This window comes from Mus caroli, unplaced genomic scaffold (genome assembly GCF_978045245.1).
Source record: "Mus caroli unplaced genomic scaffold, Mus_caroli_1 scaffold_8, whole genome shotgun sequence".
NCBI lineage: Eukaryota > Metazoa > Chordata > Mammalia > Rodentia > Muridae > Mus > Mus caroli.
The window spans coordinates 123,568,589-123,587,221 of NW_028227263.1; the positions used below are offsets into that span (position 1 = coordinate 123,568,589).

Below are 18,633 nucleotides of genomic sequence, written 5' to 3' on the forward strand. Positions count from 1 at the left end.
AGGACAATCACCCCACCGGGATAAACCAGAGTTCCCCCTTACATCCTCCACCCCTGTCCCAGGCTAGATGCTGCTCTCAGCCCTCTGACCTGACTCCATTCTCTGCTCTTTCAAGACTCCCAGTGGCGCCTAGATGTCCAAGATTAAGAGAACCCTGTGGCCTTACTGAAGGCTTGGGGACCCACAAACCAGCTCTGGCTTTCCCACCCCATGAAGCAGTGTCTCTGTGCATCCCAACAGCCTGGCACCGCCCCCCAACAGACACACACTCAGGTCCTCTGCAAGAGTGGGATATGCTCCTAGTCACGGAGTCATTTCTTCAGCCCCCTTATGATGTGTGTTTTTAGAAGTTGGTAAGCTGTAGACCCAGAACAACGCTAGTTAATATGAGAAGACTTTCACTGACCCTGGAGCACAGTAGCATTGCTCTGAGTGTCAGGAAATTCTTATCTGAGAATGGGCTGACCCTAACTCTGCAACAGGAAGAGAATTCATAATAGCCAGAAACTGGAAACCAACCTAGCTGTCCTGCAACTAAAGAATGGATACAGAAAATGTGGTACATCTACACAATGGAATACTATTCAGCTATTAAAAACCAAGACATCATGAATTATTCAGGCAAATAGGTGGAACTTGAGAATATTATGTTGAGTAAGATAGTCCAGTTCCCAAAGGGCATCATCGTATGTACTCACTTAAAAGTGGATAAAATACAGCCATAAAATACAGGTACCATGGTACACTCCACAGAACCAAAGAAGCTAAACAAGAAGGAAGGCCTAAGCACAGAAGCTTGAATTTCACTTAGAAGGGATAATAAAATAGTCATGAGAGGCAGATGCAGGGAGAGAACTGGAGGGAAGGGAGATGGGGAGGGAAATGGGGGGGGGGTTCAGGGGGAGGATAGGAGATATGGCCATATGGCCATGAAAATGAATGGAAATCTGCAACTGATGGGGGTGAGGAGGTGGGGGGCATCTCCAGGACTAGACACAGCCTGGGACAAGGGAGATGCACAAGAATCAATGGGGGTGATCTTAGCTGTGATCACTACATTGGGGACATGGAACCTGGATATGGGTAGGCTACTTCCTATATCCAGACAGGAACTTCAGTAAAGCAATAGAGACACCAACCCACCCACAAAAATTTTAACCCAAAATTTATCATGTCTACAGATGTGATGGTTTGTATATGCTTGGCCTACATAGTGGCACAATTAGGAAGTGTAGCCTTGTTGGAGTACGTGTGTTACTGTGGGTATGGGCCTTAATACCCTTGTCCTAGTTGCCTGGAAGTGAGTTTTCTGCTAGCTGCCTTTGGGATAAGAGATGGAACTCTCTGCTCCTCCAGTCCCACGTCTGCTTGGTCACTGCCATGCTTCCTGCCTTGAAGATACTGGACTGAACCTCTGAACCTGTCCCCAACTCAAAGAGAGGAGAAGAAAAAAAGGGTGATAGGGAAGGATTGTGGGAGAGGGTGACTGGGAGGGGGCAGTGAGCAGTATATAAAGTGAATAAGTCCATATAAGAAATATATGGACAGGGAATGAAGGGCCTAAGGACCGTGAGAAACAAAAGCCAAACTAAAGTATAGACTTTTTGAAAAGAAAAGGAGGCCCTCTGGTCAGCGCCAGCTCCAGGTCACCTTGGACACAAACTCGGCAGATGGTCCCATGGTCCCCAGAGGACTCTCCACACATCTTAGGATCACAGGTGAGTGGAACACAACATCTGTTCCAAATCAACTGTGACAAGCCTGTGACAGCAGGAGCAAGGACACGGGAGCCCTGCCTGACCAGCAGCCTGGGTTCCTTCTAATCTGTGCTGGTACACCTTGGTTTTGAACACACCAGACAGCCCCACAGTTCCCAGAAAAGACACCACTTCCAGGTGCTGTAACATGCCCAGGCTCTTAGGATTCCAGGATCTCAGGATAACAGGAGCTTGGTCACACCAGGATCTCAGAGGAAACTTGACTGCCAAGAACTCTGACACACACAGAATCTCAGATTCACAGAAGCCTGGAAACACAGGATCACAGAGAAAGCTGGACTCTGAAGAGTCCTGAATCACCTGGGATTATAGGAAGGACAGGCTCCAATCAGATATATTGAGGGCAGCAAGCACTTGAGATAATCAGATGGCAGGAGGCAAGCAACAGAAACGACAGAAACCAAGGTTACTTGGCAAAATCAGAACCAAACTCTCCCACCACAGCAATTCCTGGATACACCATCACACCAGAAAAGAAAGATATGGATCTAAAGTCACTTCTCATGATGATGATGGAGGACTTTAAGGAGGAAATAAATAACTCCCTTAAAGAAATAAAGGAAAATACATGTAAACAGCAAGAAGCCCTTAAAGAGGAAACACAAAAATCGCTTAAAGAGTATAGGAAAACACTACCAAACAGGAACTAAAAATGGAAGTAGAAACAATAAAGAAATCACAAGGGGAGACAATTCTGTAGATAGAAATCCTAGGAAAGAAATCAAGAACCATAGATACTAGCATCAGGAACAGAATTCAAGAGATGGAAGAGAGAATCTCAGGTGCAGAAGATTCTATAGAAAACATGGACACAACAATCAAAGAAAATGCAAAATGAAAAAAGATCCTAACTCAAAACATCCAAGAAATCCAGAATGCAATGAGAAGACCAAACCTAAGGATAATTGATATAGAAGAGAATGAAGATTTTCAACTTAAAGGGCCAGTAAATATCTTCAACAAAATTATAGAAAAAAACTTCCCTAACCTAAAAAAAGAGATGCCCATGAACATACAAGAAGCCTACAGAACTCCAAATAGACTGGGCCAGAAAAGAAATTCCTCCCGACACATAATAATCAGAACAACAAATCCACTAAATAAGGATAGAATATTAAAAGCATTAAGGGAAAAAGATCAAGTAACATATAAAGGCAGAACTATCAGAATTACACGAGATTTCTCACCAGAGACTATACAAGCCATAAGATCCTGGACAGATGTTATACAGACCCTAAGAGAACACAAATGCCAGCCCAGGGTACTATACATACCAAAACTTTCAATTAGCATAGATGGAGAAAACAAAGTATTCCATGACAAAACCAAAATCACACAATAACTTTCCACGAATCCAGCCCTTCAAAGGATAATAACAGGAAAACTCCAACACAAGAAGGGAAATGACATCCTAGAAAAAGCAAGAAAGTAATCCTTCAACAAACCTAAAAGAAGATAGCCGCAAGAACAGAATCCCAACTCTAACAACAAAAATAACAGGAAGTAACAATTACTTTTCCTTAAAATCTCTTAATATCAATGGACTCAATTCCCCAGTAAAAAGACATATACTAACAGACTGGCTACATAAATGAGACCCAACATTTTGTTGCATACAGGAAACCCACCTCAGGGACAAAGACAGACACTGCCTCAGAGTAAAAGGCTGGAAAACATTTTTCCAAGCACTGGTCTGAAGAAACAAGCTGGAGTAGCCATTCTAATACCTAATAAAATCGACTTTGATCCCAAAGTTATCATAAAAGACAAGAAGAGGCACTTCATGCTCATCAAAGGTAAAATCTTCCACACTGAATTCTCAATTCTGAATATCTATGCTACAAATGCAGGGGAATCCATATTCATTAAAGAAACTTTAGTGAAGCTCAAAGCACACATTTTTTAAGCATAGAATAGTAGTGGGAGACTTTAGCAACCCACTCTCATGAACAGACAGATCCTGGAAACAGAAACTAAACAAAGACACAGTGAAACTAATAGAAGTTATGAAACACATGGATTTAACAGATATCTAGAGAACATTGTACCCTAAAACAAAAAGATCTATCTTCTTCACAATACCTCATGGTACCTTCTCTAAAATTGACCATATAATTGGTCATAAAACAGGCCTCAACAGTTACAAAAATGTTGAAATTGTCCCATGCATCCTATCAGATCACCAGAGACTAAGGCAGATCTTCAATAACAACATGAATAATAGAAAGCCAACATTGACAAGGAAGCTAAACAACACTCTACTCAATGATAACTTGGTCAAGGAAGAAATAAAGAAATTAAAGACTTTTTAGAGTTTACTGAAAATGAAGCCACAACATAGCCAAACTTATGGGACACAATGAAAGCAATTCTTAAGAGGAAAACTCATAACTCTGAGTGCCTCCAAAAAGAAACTAGAGAGAGCATATGCTAGCAGCTTGACAGTACACCTAAAAGCTCTAGAACAAAAGGAAGCAAAATCACTCAAGAGGTGTAGATGGCAGGAAATAAGCAAACCCAGGGCTGATATCAACCAAGTGGAAACAAAGAGAACTATTCAAAGAATCAACCAAACCAGGTGCTGGTTCTTTGAGAAAATCAACAAGATAGATAAACCTTTAGCCAGACTAACTAGAGGGCACAGGGATAGTATCCTAATTAACAAAATCAGAAATGAAAAGGGATACATAACAACAGATCCTGAGGAAATCCAAAGAACCATCATATCCTACTACAAAATGCTATACTCAACAAGAGTGGATAACCTGGATGAAATGGAGAATTTACTAGACAGATACCAGGTACAAAAGTTAAATCCAGGTCAGATTAATGATATGAACAGTCCCATATCCCCTAAAGAAATATAATAGTCATTAATAGTCTTCCAACCAAAAAAGCCCAGGACCAGATGGGTTTAGTGCAGAGTCAGACCTTCAAAGAAGACCTAATTCCCATTATCCTCAAACTATTTCACAAAATAGAAACAGAAGGTACTCCACCCAATTCATGCTATGAAGCCACAATTACTCTGGTACCTAAACCACACAAAGACCCAACAAAGAAGGAGAACTTTAAAACAATTTCCCTTATGAATATTGATTCAAAAATACTCAATAAAATCCTCGCAAACCGAATCCAAGAACACATCAAAAAGATCATCTGTCATGACTAAGTAGGCTTCATGCCAGGGATTCAGGGATGGTTTAATATACGGAAATCCATCAATGTAATCCACTATATAAACAAACTCAAAGACAAAAACCACATGATCATCTCCTTAGATGCTGAAAAAGCATTTGACAAAATCCAACGGGCATTCATGTTAAAAGTCTTGGAAAGATCAGGAATTCAAGGCCCATTCTGAAACACAATAAAAGCAATATATAGCAAACCAGTAGCCAACATCAAACTAAATGGAGAGAAACTTGAAGCAGTCCCACTAAAATCAGGGACTAGACAAGGCTGCCCACTTTCTCCCTATCTATTCAATTTAGTACTTGAAGTCCTAGCCAGAGCAGTTCGATAACAAAAGGAGATCAAATTGGAAAGAAAGATGTCAAAAATATCACTTTTTGCATATGATATGATAGTATATATACATGACCCTAAAAATTCCACCAGAGAACTCCTAAACCTGATAAACAGCTTCAGCGCAGAAGCTGGATATAAAACTAACTCAAACAAATCAGTGGCCTTTCTCTACACAAAGGATAAATAGGCTGAGAAAGAAATTAGGAAAACAACACCCTTCACAATAATCACAAATAATATAAAATACCTGGGTGTGACTATAACTAAGAAAGTGAAAGATCTGTATGATAAGAACTTCAAGTCTCTGAAGAAAGAAATCAAAGATCTCAGAAGATGGAGAGATCACCCATACTCATGGATTGGCAGGATCAATATAGTAAAAATGGCTATCTTGCCAAAAGCAATCTACAGATTCAATGCAATCCCCATCAATAGTCCAACTCAATTCTTCAATGAATTAGAAAGGGCAATTTGCAAATTCATCTGGAATAACAAAAAAACTTGGATAGCAAAAAATATTCTCAACAATAAAAGAACCTCTGGGGGAATCACCATGCCGGACATCAAGCTGTACTACAGAGCAATTGTGATAAAAACTGCATAGTACTGGTACAGAGACAGACAGGTAGATCAATGGAATGGAATTGAAGACCCAGAAATGAACCCACACACCTATGGTCACTTGATCTTTGACAAGGGAGCTAAAACCATCCAGTGGAAAAAAGACAGCTTTATTAACAAATGGTGCTGGCACAACTGGTGGTTGTCATGTAGAAGAATGAGAATTGATCCATTCTTATCTCCTTTTACAAAGCTCAAGTCTAAGTGGATCAAGGAACTCCACATAAAACCAGAGACTCTGAAACTTATAGAGGAGAAAGTGGAGAAAAGCCTCAAAGATATATGGACACAGGGGAAAATTTCCTGAACAGAAGAGCAATGTCTTGTGCAGTAAGATCAAGAATTGACAAACGGTAGCTCATAAAATTCCAAAGCTTCTGTAAGGCAAAAAACACTGTCAATAAGACAAAAAGGCCACCAACAGATTGGGAAAGGATCTTTACCAATCCTAAATCTGATAGGGGAATAATATCCAATATATACAAAGATCTCAAGAAGTTGGACTCCAGAAAATCAAATAACCCTATTTTAAAAATGGGGTACAGAGCTAAACAAAGAATTCTCAATTGAAATACCGAAGGGCTGAGAGGTACCTGAAAAAATGTTCAACATCCTTAATCATCAGGGGAATGCAAATCAAAACAACCATGAGATTCCACCTCACGCCAGTCAGAATGGCTAAGATCAAAAATTCATGTGACAGCAGATGCTGGCAAGGATATGGAGAAAGAGGAACACTCCTCCATTGTTGGTGGGATTGCAAGCATGTACAACCACTCTGGAAATCAGTTTTGCAGAAAATTGGACATAGTATTACCGGAAGATCCAGCAATACCTCTACTGGGTATATACCCAGAAGATGTTCTAACTTGTAATAAGAACACGTGCTCCACTATGTTCATAGCAGCTTTACTTATAATAGCCAGAAGCTGGAAAGAACCCAGATGTCCCTCAACAAAAAAATGGATACAGAAAATGTGGTACATTTACACAATGGAGTACTACTCAGCAGTTAAAAACAATGAATTTATGAAATTCTTAGGCAAATGGATGTATCTGGAGGATATCATCCTGAGTGAGGTAACCCAATCACAAAAGAACACACATGATATGCACTTACTGATAAGTGGATATTAGCCCAGAAACTTAGAATACCTAAGATGCAATTTGCAAAACACATGAAACTCAAGAAGAAGGAAGACCAAAGTGTGGATACTTTGTTCCTTCTTAGAAGGGGGAACATAATACCCATGGAAGGAGTTACAGAGACAATGTTTGGAGCAGAGCCTGAAGGAATGACCATCCAGAGACTGCCCCACTTGGGGATCCACCCCATTAACAACCACCAAACCCAGACACAAGGCAGATGTCAAGAGCCTGCTGACAGGAGCCTGATATAGCTGTCTCTTGTGAGGCTCTGCTAGTGCCTGGCAAATACAGAAGTGGATGCTCACAGTCATCCATTGGATGGAGCACAAGGTCCCCAATGAAGGAGCCAGAGAAATACCCAGGGAGCTGAAGGGGACTGAAGACCCATAGAAGGAACAATATGAACTAACCTGTACTCCCCAGAGCTCCTTCACCAATCAAAGAAAACACATGGTGGAACTTGTGGCTCTAGCTATATATGTAGCAGAGGATGGCCTAGTTGGTCATCAATGGGAGGATAAGCCCTTGGTCCTGTGAAGGTTCTATGCCCCAGTATAGGGGAATGCCAGGACCAGGAATGGAAGTGGGTGAGTTGGGGAGCAGGGGAAAGGGATATGGGATAGGGGGTTTTCAGAGGGGAAACTAGGAAAGGGGATAACATTTGAAATGTAAATAAAGAAAATATCTAATAAAAAAAGAAAAGGAGATATATACAAGTTATTGTATAAAGATATATATGATGGCATTCAAGAGAGCTGAGTGGTTAAAAGCACCAAGAGGACCTGGGTTCAATTCCAAGCATTCACATGACATCATCCACATTCTTTAGGTCCAGTACCAGATCTGATGTCCATTTCTAGCTTTCAAGGGTACTGTCCATACATGGGGCACATACATATATGCAGCTACTCTCATATGTACATAATATAATTTCTAACTGTTCTTATGTATTTTGATTATAAATTGAAGATTTAAATATGCTCAACTAGAATCCCAGAAGAAGGTGGGATATAAAGAACAGCACAGAGACAATCTTTAAACAAATATAGACTGAAGAGTAAAGAATATCATATAGCTACAGATCTAAGACAACTAGTGAATCCCAAGAAGGCTGGGCTTAGAAAAAAAAAAAAAAAAACCTACATCCAGGCTTATCATGGAGCCACAAGGACAAAGACATGAATGGAGCCTTAAAGCAGCCATACTATCTTATACCAGAATAAAGACATGTCTGACTCTTATATCACAATGTTCACAAAACATGGATTTTTTTATATATAAGATTTTGCTTGTTAAAATCAAAACATCCACAGTCACAACATAGACTGAGAAATCTGCTTCACACTGTAGTACATAGCTGTTTCAAATACATATGTGATATGTATGTGGGAGGGTGACGGGGTGGGCACAGGTTGACACTGGTATCTTCTTCAAATACTCTCTGCTTTTTAAAAGATTGATTTGTTTTCAATTTGGGTGAATAGATGCTTCTGTCTGCATGAACGCATGCACACCAGAATTATGCAGTGCTCTCAGAGGACAGAAGAAGGCATTGGATACCCTGAAACTGGAGTTATGGATGGTTGTGAAGCACCAGGTAGGTTCTGAAAACAGAGCCACGGTTCTCTGTAGGCACCCAATCTCATTGTTTTTTCAAGACAGGGATTCTCTGTATAGTTCTGGCTGTCCTGGAACTCACTCTGTAGACCAGGCTGGTCTCGAACTCAGAAATCCACCTCCTCTGCCTCCTGAGTGCTGGGATTAAAGGCATGTGCCACCACTGCCTGGCTCTATCTCATTTTTTTTTTGAGACAATTTTTTTTAAGTTGGCTTAAAACTTGCCAAACTGACTGACCACTTGCTACAATGCCTTGCTTTTATGTGGTTGCTGAGATCCAAAGTCAGACGGTCATGTTTACATAGCAAGCAGACAAAGCCATATTCCTAGACCCTATAAATATGATTTATTGCTGGTGTGTTCTGTTGCTACTACCCTAAATTCTCAGTATTACCATTTCACTATAGAGTTAAGGCTCCAGTTTAGATTCAGGGGAACATTATTAATGTCCTGGGTGGAAGTTTAACTGAATAGGTTAGGGCATGCTACCCTCATACATTTGATACACAGACTAGACCTAATGTGTCTACATGAAGCTGCCTCCTTTCTCAAGCAGAAGAATATCCCATGACACCCAATGCCCTAGGGTAGATGGGCATGAGGAACAGTTATCAAAACTATGGCATGATCCTCACCCACTGTAAAGCAGCTTTGACCAACTCACCAGCAATCTCTCTTCCTGCCTTCTCCATGAGATCCTTCCTATTCATCTTCTGGAAGATTTTGAAGGTCATATCCCAGGCTTGCTTCTCCTCATAATGTTTCAACAGTAATTTGGCAAGGTCTTCACGAGATGCCTTCTTCACTTCTGTCCAAGAAATCTGTTTCGGCCCCAACTGCAAAATCTCCTGTTGGAGTAATTCCTTAAACTTCATGAATTCTTTCTTGTTTAGCTCTTCCAAGTACCACATAAGGCCAAAATCAGAAAAAAATGATGCCATCGTGTGTTAAGGAAGAGAGATGCGTCTTCGGAGAGGTGAATACAAGGAATAAGAAACAGATGGGATCTGTGGGAAAATCAGGCAAGCAGCTGAGTTAAGCACAAAGCAAAACAGGGGAGAGGAGCAGGGAAGTGGTAGAGCTGGTAAAGTGTTTGCTGCACAAGTGTAGGAACATAAGCTGTGTCCTCAGCATTTATGTAACAAGCAGGGTGTGCAGCCACAGAACCTTCAACCTACTAGATGTATTGCCTGCAAGATGTGCTAGGTTAATGATGATCTAGAACTTTTGAGATTGGCCAACCAGTGACTGGTACAACTTGAGGCCCACACCATGAGAGGGAGCCCATGTCTGAGACTATGTTGATGGCCAGGAACCAGAGGCTGCTCAGCACAGAGATCAAAGATGGAACCAAACACAACTGGCAAAAAAAAAAAGAAGTTAATGAAATGATTTTTCTGCTATATTCGTACATCAGTGCCTAGCTTGATTATCATCAGAGGCAATGTCCAGCAACAGAGAGGAGCAGATGCAGGGACCCACAGCCAAACACTAGGCGAAGTCAGGAGAACCCCACAGAAGGGGAGGAAGGGCTGTAGAAGCCAGAGGGGTCAAGGACACCATGAGAACACATCACACAGAATCAACTAAGCAGGGCTCACTGAGGCTCATGGAGACTTAAAGAGACCATCGCAGAGCCTGCATGGGTCTGCACTAGGTCCTCTGCATAGATGTTATGATTGTGCAGCTTGTTGATTTCCTGGGACCTCCCCCCCCCCCAACAGCAGAAGTGGAGAGTGTCCCTAACTTGTCTGCCTGCACTTGAAACCCTTTTCTTCCTACCGGGTTGCCTCATCCAGCTTTGATATCAGGGTTTGTGCCCAGGCTTACTATATTTGCTTTGCAGTGTTTAACGGACATCCCTGGGAGGCTTACTCTTATTTTAAAGGGAAATGAAGTAGAAGTGGATCTAGGGGACAGGGAAGTGTATGCGAGGGGGACTGGGAGAAGAGGAATTAGGGGAAACTGTGGTTGGGGTAGAATATATGTTAAGGGAAAAAAAGAGTGTGATGGCCCAGTCTTGCGATCCCAGCACTGGGAAGGCAGACACAGGAGGATCCCTGAAGCCTGCCGGCCAGCTTTATTTAGCCAGATTTGCTGAGCTCCAGGTTTACTGAGAGATCCTGTGTCAACAATCAGGTAGAGAGTAATTGAGGAAGACACTTGATGTCAGTATCTGGCTTCCACACAAACACCCCAGTCCCCATCTCCACACATACTTGTAGTCACTAACTCATCACATACTGCACTGTTCATTGTATGTGATAAATAGGGCAGAGAGGTTTACAGTATGGTCTCATTGTAACTCTCATCCCATTGAAAGCATCACTAAAACAACAGTGGTTCTCAATGGTCTCAAAGATGAAACCATTCCATACAGTTTCTCAAGTTTTTGGTGACCTCCAACTATAATGTTAATTTTGCTAGTTCTGTAATTTTGAGACTTTATGAATACCAATGTACATATCTATTTTCCTAAGGTCCTGGGTAACTCCTGTGAAATAGTCACTGACCCCTCAAACACTGACCCACAGGTTGAGAACCACTGCTACATCACTTGGAAAACAGCAAGGTGAGATTTATTACTCTAAAGAATTACTGATTGGGCTGGGGTGATGGCTCAGCAATTAAGAACATTTGGTTCTCTTGCAGAAGACCCACATTTGGTTTGTACCATTTACCCTAGGGATCTCCCAGCTGTGTATAAGTTTAGCTCCAGGGGATCTGACACCCTCTTATGGACTCTGCAGGCAGGACACACATGTGATGCTCCTACATACACTCAGGCACACACATACCCATACATGTTAAAAGAATACTGGTACCTCTACTTCTATGATACCAGGTAGAATGCTAATACAGGACAATACTTATGATGCTATTATCATAACAGTATTATGGGACAGGATACACTTCTGACATAATACAGCTGTAAATATTATCAGGTAGCTGGGTCCAGTGGCACAGACCTGGGATCCCAGCTACTTCAGAGGCTAAGGCTGGAGGATTTCAAATTCAGGGTCTGCCTACAAACATAGTGAAGTCAAGGCAAGCCTGGGTACCTTAGTGAAACCTTGTCTCAAAGAAAAAAATGGGGCTGCAGAGATGGCTGAGTGGGTAGGAGCTCTGGATGTTCTTCCAGAGAATCTGGGTTAATCTCCCAGCATCCACATGGTGGTTTTCTATGACAGTAGGGTGCACCTCAGGGGTTAAGAGTACCTGCTGATCTTGCAGAGGACCTGAGTTCAGTTACCAGTGATTATATCCGATGACTCATAACCAAGGGCACCTGAAACCTCCTTCTGGCCTCCCTGGCCACCAGGCATGCATGAGATGCACAGACAAAACAAAATACATAATAAATAATATGTAATATTAATTAAAATTTTAAAAATAAATGAGATGTAATTTTTGAAGTATATAAGAACAAAAAATAAGAAGAAGGCTGATGGATGGATTAGCGCTTGGGGAACTTTTTTCGCTGTACCAGATTTAGTCTTCAGTACTGAAAAAAAAAACACACACAAAAAATGGATGTGCCAAAACTATCCAAAGGAAGGCTTAACAAAATTATGATGTCCAAGAATTTTAACTCTTTAAGACAAAAACACAGAAAGAAGGACCCTCCCCAGATATCAGATGCAGAAACAATAGAAATCATCCAGAAAACATGAAAATCTTAACCTAGCACATCTACAGTCTTTAGCAAACAGGCTTATCCAAGTCATCAAGCTACTATATCAAGAAGCCCAAAGGAGACATTACCCAACATCTAGACTCTTTGCAGGGAAACTAAAAAATCGAGACAGAAAAATATAGGCACAATTCCAGAAAACTCGGTAGGGCACCTGGATGGTAGGCATGTCTCTGTCAGACAGCCTGAGGCAGGCTAGGAAGATACTGCATTGTAGTGATGTGGGGGAGAGAGAGGCTTGGGGAGGGCGGATGTTATGCTCTAGAGACCTGGTGTCCAGAGGTCAGACCCCACTGACAAGGACCTGAAGGCCCACTGACACTGTGCATGTTCTTCAAAGGACATCTTGTCTAAGAGCATAAATAAACTATCATCACTTAGGGCCAGGATGTCTTCCTGAAGACATCCCCACCAAGGATAACAAAATATATAAGGAATTAGGCTGTGTTTATTTCTGGCTAAAACAGAGGTTCTCAGTCTGTGCTTGTGACCCCTTAAGGATTGAGTGTCCCTTTCACTGGGGTCACAAATCAGATATCCCGAATATCAGATATTTACATTGTGATTCATAACAGTGGTAAAATTACAGCTATTAAGTAGCAATGTAAAAAAATCTTATGGTTGGTGGTAACCACAACATGAGGAACTCTATTAAAGGGACATGGCATTAGGAAGGTAGAGAACCACTGGGCTAACATAACGTATGGCAGTTCTCTAGCTCGATTTTTTCCTGTCCTAGACAATACCCCTCATAAAGGCACCTTAAACTTTGTGTGTTGAGAAAAAGCCTTTACATATTTTTTTAAGGTATTTAAATGGTATTTATTGATGGGTACCAGTTGAAGGTATTAAGATACTCTAATCTTCAGAAGTAAGGAGCCACAGGCACAAAGGCTCAAATCAGGGCATCTCTTCTTTCTTTATCACTCTTTCCTCCTCCCTCATCTGCCCCCCATCCAGGTCCCTGGAAGGACACCTGGACCTGCTCTTCTTTGCCCTGAACCTAAAGTAAGTCAGCCTTGCAGGTGGAGTGAAATCTTCACTCATTTATCCAAGAGCTAATTTGATTTCAACTAAACAGAGGTGGTAATTATGTTTTTCTCCAAAACAGGGACATAAGACCTAAAATCAACAGCAGCAGCGACAGTCCAATCGACCTTGTGGAACCTCAGGATGCAAACTCAACACGGTGGCTTCAGCAGGATGATGCTAAACAAACACGCTGCCCAATAGTCCCAGGGTGTGCACAGCCAAGTAGTGCGCAGTGATGGCAAAGGCCAGGGCAAAGGAAGATACATGTTGGAGACCCGCAGACCACTGGGGAAGGAGCTGGGAAAGGCCTTGGAGACACTGGCTCAGAGCAGGGACTGCAGCTCCGCAGCATACCGGAAGAGGGCACCAGCTCCATGGCACTACCTGGTCCTTCTCCACTGTGCACCCTGGAAACAGGGACCCAGCAAGTGGTGCGGAAAAAGAAAGCCATAAGCCGCAGAAGTCCAAGGCTTGGTCTGCCTCAACTCTGCAGTCCACCTGCAGCGCTCGCCCAAGCCTCAACGCCTTTAATTTTTAACATTACAAAATAACATTCTTTTAAAAGTATTTTGAAATCCCCCGTGTGTGTGTGTGTGTGTGTGTGTGTGTGTGTGTGTGTGTGATATGTGCGCAGAGGCCAGAAGGTGATTATCAGTACACTGAAACTGGCGTTTACAGGCAGCGGAGAGTCACTCATGTCAGAACCAAATGTGGGTTCTCTAGAAGAGCAGCAAACATTTTTAATCACTGAGCTGTCTCTCCAGCACCACAAATTGCACCACAAAGTGTGTGTAAGTGTGTGTGTGTGTGTGTGTGTGTGTGTGTGTGTTTCTTAGCAACCTTAGAAGTGTAACTTGAGAGCCATTAAGATCCTATGTCTATCCACTGCCAAGAAACTGTGAGTCTCCCTTGAAAAGCCCATTTCCTATTCTCATTCTCTTTCTCTCTCTCTCTCTCTCTCTCTCTCTCTCTCTCTCTCTCTCTCTCTCTCCTGAAGTACTTTTCTTTTCTTTTTTTTTTCTTTTTTACTTTCTTTAAAGAATTCAACTTGCCCTCACATCTGGTTTGCTCTGAAATTAATTTCTTTGTTGAATCCACAAATCCTGGTTTTGCCTGAGTGTGTGTGTGTGGGCAGGGGGGTCTAAAAATAATTCCCCAGGCAGCCGCCACTGTGGTGTGGGTCTGTTTTCCTATCGTTAGTGACAACCCAACTAGATCAGACACTGCAGGAAGAGGAAAAGTAGAAGAACCCAAACCAGACTTCTGCTCAGGCCAACATACCTGCAGCAACCCCTCATCTCTCATGGTCACTGTTAGAAATAAATTGCTGTGGTCCATTTTCAGTGTGCTCTGAACTCAGAGATCAAAGAAGCACATATTGGAACCAGGAGGCCCAACCCCCGCCCCAATCTCCTCTAATTGGTGGCCAGCAGTTTGCAGAACTGCAAAGTTACAGGCAGTCTTCCTTGTGTCTGAAGCTGAAAAACAGAAAAGGGTCTGCCTCAACCATGAATATTCCCTAGATGAGACTTTGCTTCCTGAAATAATTTGATGGTGGAATTTGGGAAAGCATTTAAATGCCAGACTACAGGAAGAAGAACTGTGAAAACCTGTCTCTGGGACATGAGGCAGTTGTTGCACACACAAACTCACAGTGGCTGGGATTGCCTGAGCAAGATCAAGCCAGTCAACATTCTTGCATGGATGGAAGAGGGGGTGTAAGGTCCCACTCCTAACTGAGGAGCTAATGGTACTTGATAGCTACTGAGAAGGAGAACCAGTCTTCCATGAGGAGGACACACCCCTGGTAGTTGCCAGTGTTCATGTGAGTGACCCCACATTTGTGCATGTATGGGGAGCACTAACGGGACTATATTTAGCTTGAAATTTCATGAGCAAACCATGTACTTTACATGAGAAACAACAAAGACATCAACCCAAATCAGAAGAAAATAGTAATCAATGAGAAAGAGAGAGAGAGAGGGAGAGACTTAAAATCAGTTCAGTAGATTCTTTGAGAACCCCTAACAGGTTTAATTAAAAAAATAAGCCAGGTGATGGTGACACACACCATTGATCCCAGCACGCAGGAGGCAGAGACAAGGGAATCTCTGAGTTCAAGGCCAGCCTGTTCTACAGAGCTCACTCTTACTTACAGAACAGCCAGAGCTACAGGGAGACTCCCTGTCTTGAAAAACAATAACAAAAAAGCCACCAGGTGGTGCAGGCCTTTAATCCTAGCACCCAGGTGGCAGAGGGAAGTGTAGCTCTGAGAATTTGAAGCAGGCCAGGGCTACAAAGTGAGACCTTGTCTCAAAACAAAAACAAACCAAACAAAAAAACAACCAAACAACAACGACAAAAGCAAAACAATCAATCAACCAAACAAACAAACTATGGAAAAGAGAATAACAAATGAATAAGAAGCATTAGTTAGCATCCAGAAACCTCACCACATACCCTGCAGGCACTAAAAGCAGGGACAGTCACAACTCTCAACCCAATCAAACTGATGGTTTAGTTCACATATCTCTTTAAAATGACATCCCTCGCTTTCCATTTCTGCTTATTTGAAGGGCTTTTGGTTCCAGCTTTGACAGGTTAGGCAAGCGTGCTTACCACCAAGCTTACCTCCAGCCCTAAGGGAAAGGCTGAAGGCTAACTTTACAGGGTGAAACAAATTCCTCCCCAAGACTTGAGTTTCCAACATCTTCACCAGTAACTTGGGTCAAAAGATTGTTGCTCCAGAAATTATTTACACACTTAAACACACTTACACACACACACACACCTCTCACAGGGGTCGGAGGCTGGGAGGATGAGCAAGCTCACAAACTTGTCCCAGAACCCCAATTGTTTGAGGCACAGGCTGCATGCTGGAAGTGTTAACAAATGTTCACACCCAACCACTTAAAAACAATACACTAGGAACATTAAGTAGTTTTTGTTGTTGTTGTTGTTGCTGCTGCTGCGGCTGCTGCTGTTTTTAGTTTATGAGACAGGGTTTCTCTGTGTAACTCACTCTATGGAGCAGGCTGGCCTGGAACTCCGAGATCCCACTGTCTTCTCCTCCTGAGTACTGGGGTTAAGCTCGTCCCACCACTCCCAGGCTTCTTTAGCTTTTTGTTTGTTTGTTTTGTTTTGAGACAGGGTTTCTCTGTGTAGCCCGGGCTGTCCTGGAACTTGCTATGTTGACCAGGCTGGCCTTGAACTGATAGAGCCTGCCTCTGCCTCCTGAATTCTGAAATGGTATTCATCCTGTGATACCATGACTACCTTCTTATTTATTTGTTTGTTTATATATATATATATATATATATATATATATATATAAAATTTATATATTTTTTTAATTAGACCTTTTGGGACCTCTCAAAGCAATCTACTGACTTTGACTCTCTTTTTATCATTCATTATTATTTTACCTGGTTTGGGTGCTGGGATCAAGGGCATGCGACATCACACCAGGGTAAATATTAAAGTTTTTATGTTGGTCAACAGTATTCTGCTACTGCTAATTCCCTGGCTTTGATATACTGTGGTTCTGAAAAACATCATTTATATTTCCAGAACATAAACCCTGAGTTAGTTTTGGTAAAATATTACAGATAAATTTGCAGGGGTCCCTGTTACAAAATGACATAAACTAAGTGGTTTAAAACTACAGAACTTCCATTAGGGATGTGGGTTGACTGGCAGCGTGCCAGCTTAGCGTGTACAGAGCTGTGGGTTCCATCCTAGCAACACAGAAAATCAGATGTGGTGGTGCACACCTGTAATACCAGAATCTGGAAGGAGAAAGCAAGAGGATTAGAAGTTCAAGGTCATCCTTGGCTACACAATGATTTTTCAGCTAGCTTACAGTCCTTGAGACACTGTCTCAAAAAACCAGCCAACTCCAAAAACACCAAAACCTCTAAGAATTGAATTGCCTCACACTTTCTGAGGTAGGGGATCAGTGGCTTCACACCCTCCATCAGGGAACCCCTGGCCTGCCCCTTCGAAGCCCCAGATTTGCTGAAAATCTTGTCTTTTCCTTGTAGCTATTTAACTCCAATATCTGCCTTGATTATCATATCATTCATCCCTTGTTTTAGTCTCCACAGGGTTACCCTTAGAACGACTAAATTAAATCTACATCAATCTCTTCTTGCCACCTTTTGAGGTATTAGAGGTCAGGACTTTCATATATTTGTTTAACCCCAGGCTACACAACTCCACACTCCAGCCAACAGTAAAGACCCCTTTTATTGATATGCAAGGGCAGTCTTTGCCCATGCATTTACCTAACAGACAAGAAAAAAAAGGATTATACCCTGGAAATGGAATATCAAGATCTCTCTGGCCTAGGTGGTGAACTCACACGAAAGGCTTGGGTTTAGGCATAAATACTCGGTGTGTCCACATCTGCCTGCTTCTCTGTGGTTTCTCCTGATTCTCGGCCTCACAAACATGAATATAAATATATAAATATATCTCTACCCTCTATATTCCCAGGTATCCAACCCTCACGATGCCTACACGTTATTTATTTTCTCTTTGTATCTGCAAGGCCTCACGAGCACCCGCTCCTCTGAGGTCTCCAGCTAACAATCTCTTGTGGTCCCTCTACTTACTTCGAAGTAGGAAAAAGCCAGATAAAGTCAGCAAGGATTGTCTGTGGATCCAGCCAGAGCAAGCGTTAGAGGATTCAGTCTAGTAGTAATTTTTGTTTTCCTTTAAAAAAAAAAAGGTTAAATAGTTAAATATAAGTACCGCAAAGTGTCTAGGCTACCCTACTAAAAAGAGTCATCCAAATAGCCATAACACAGGATACAAACTGGTTCTGGTGTGTCAAGGCATGAGGGAGGAAAAAGGGAAGCAAAATGAAGTGCACATACAACCTCCTCAAATAATAAAGAAAATAAATGCATACAAGAGGGAAAAGCCTAAGATTTGCTGACTCACCGCCCAGGGCCTCCCAATTAGTCCTTAATACATGGCAGCTGGAACTGGGCAGAAAGGTCTATGGTGCCATGTGATTGACCAATGCGTCACTTCCTGTCATTGGTCTGGGGGGGCGGGGGAGGGGGGGGTTGGCCAGAAGAAGGATGTGATTGATGTCGGAGGCTGGGTGTGGCTTTGAGCCCTCAGTTCCTGGTATTCTACAGATAGCAGATATTGCAGTGAATCTTGGTGTAGGATTCAGGATGCACTCCGGATAGGGGACT

At 42.2% G+C, this 18,633-nt stretch overlaps 1 protein-coding gene across 1 annotated transcript in view; it reads right to left on the reverse strand.

The window, feature by feature from the left end:
* The window catches only part of LOC147003447 (NACHT, LRR and PYD domains-containing protein 4E-like), a 40,682-nt gene extending 31,044 nt beyond the window's left edge, over positions 1-9,638 (reverse strand). The window contains exon 1 of the mRNA XM_085841015.1: positions 9,362-9,638. Coding sequence (XP_085697141.1) covers positions 9,362-9,638 — 277 coding nt within the window. The remainder of the gene's footprint in view (positions 1-9,361) is intronic.
* Between the last annotated feature and the right edge of the window lie 8,995 nt (positions 9,639-18,633).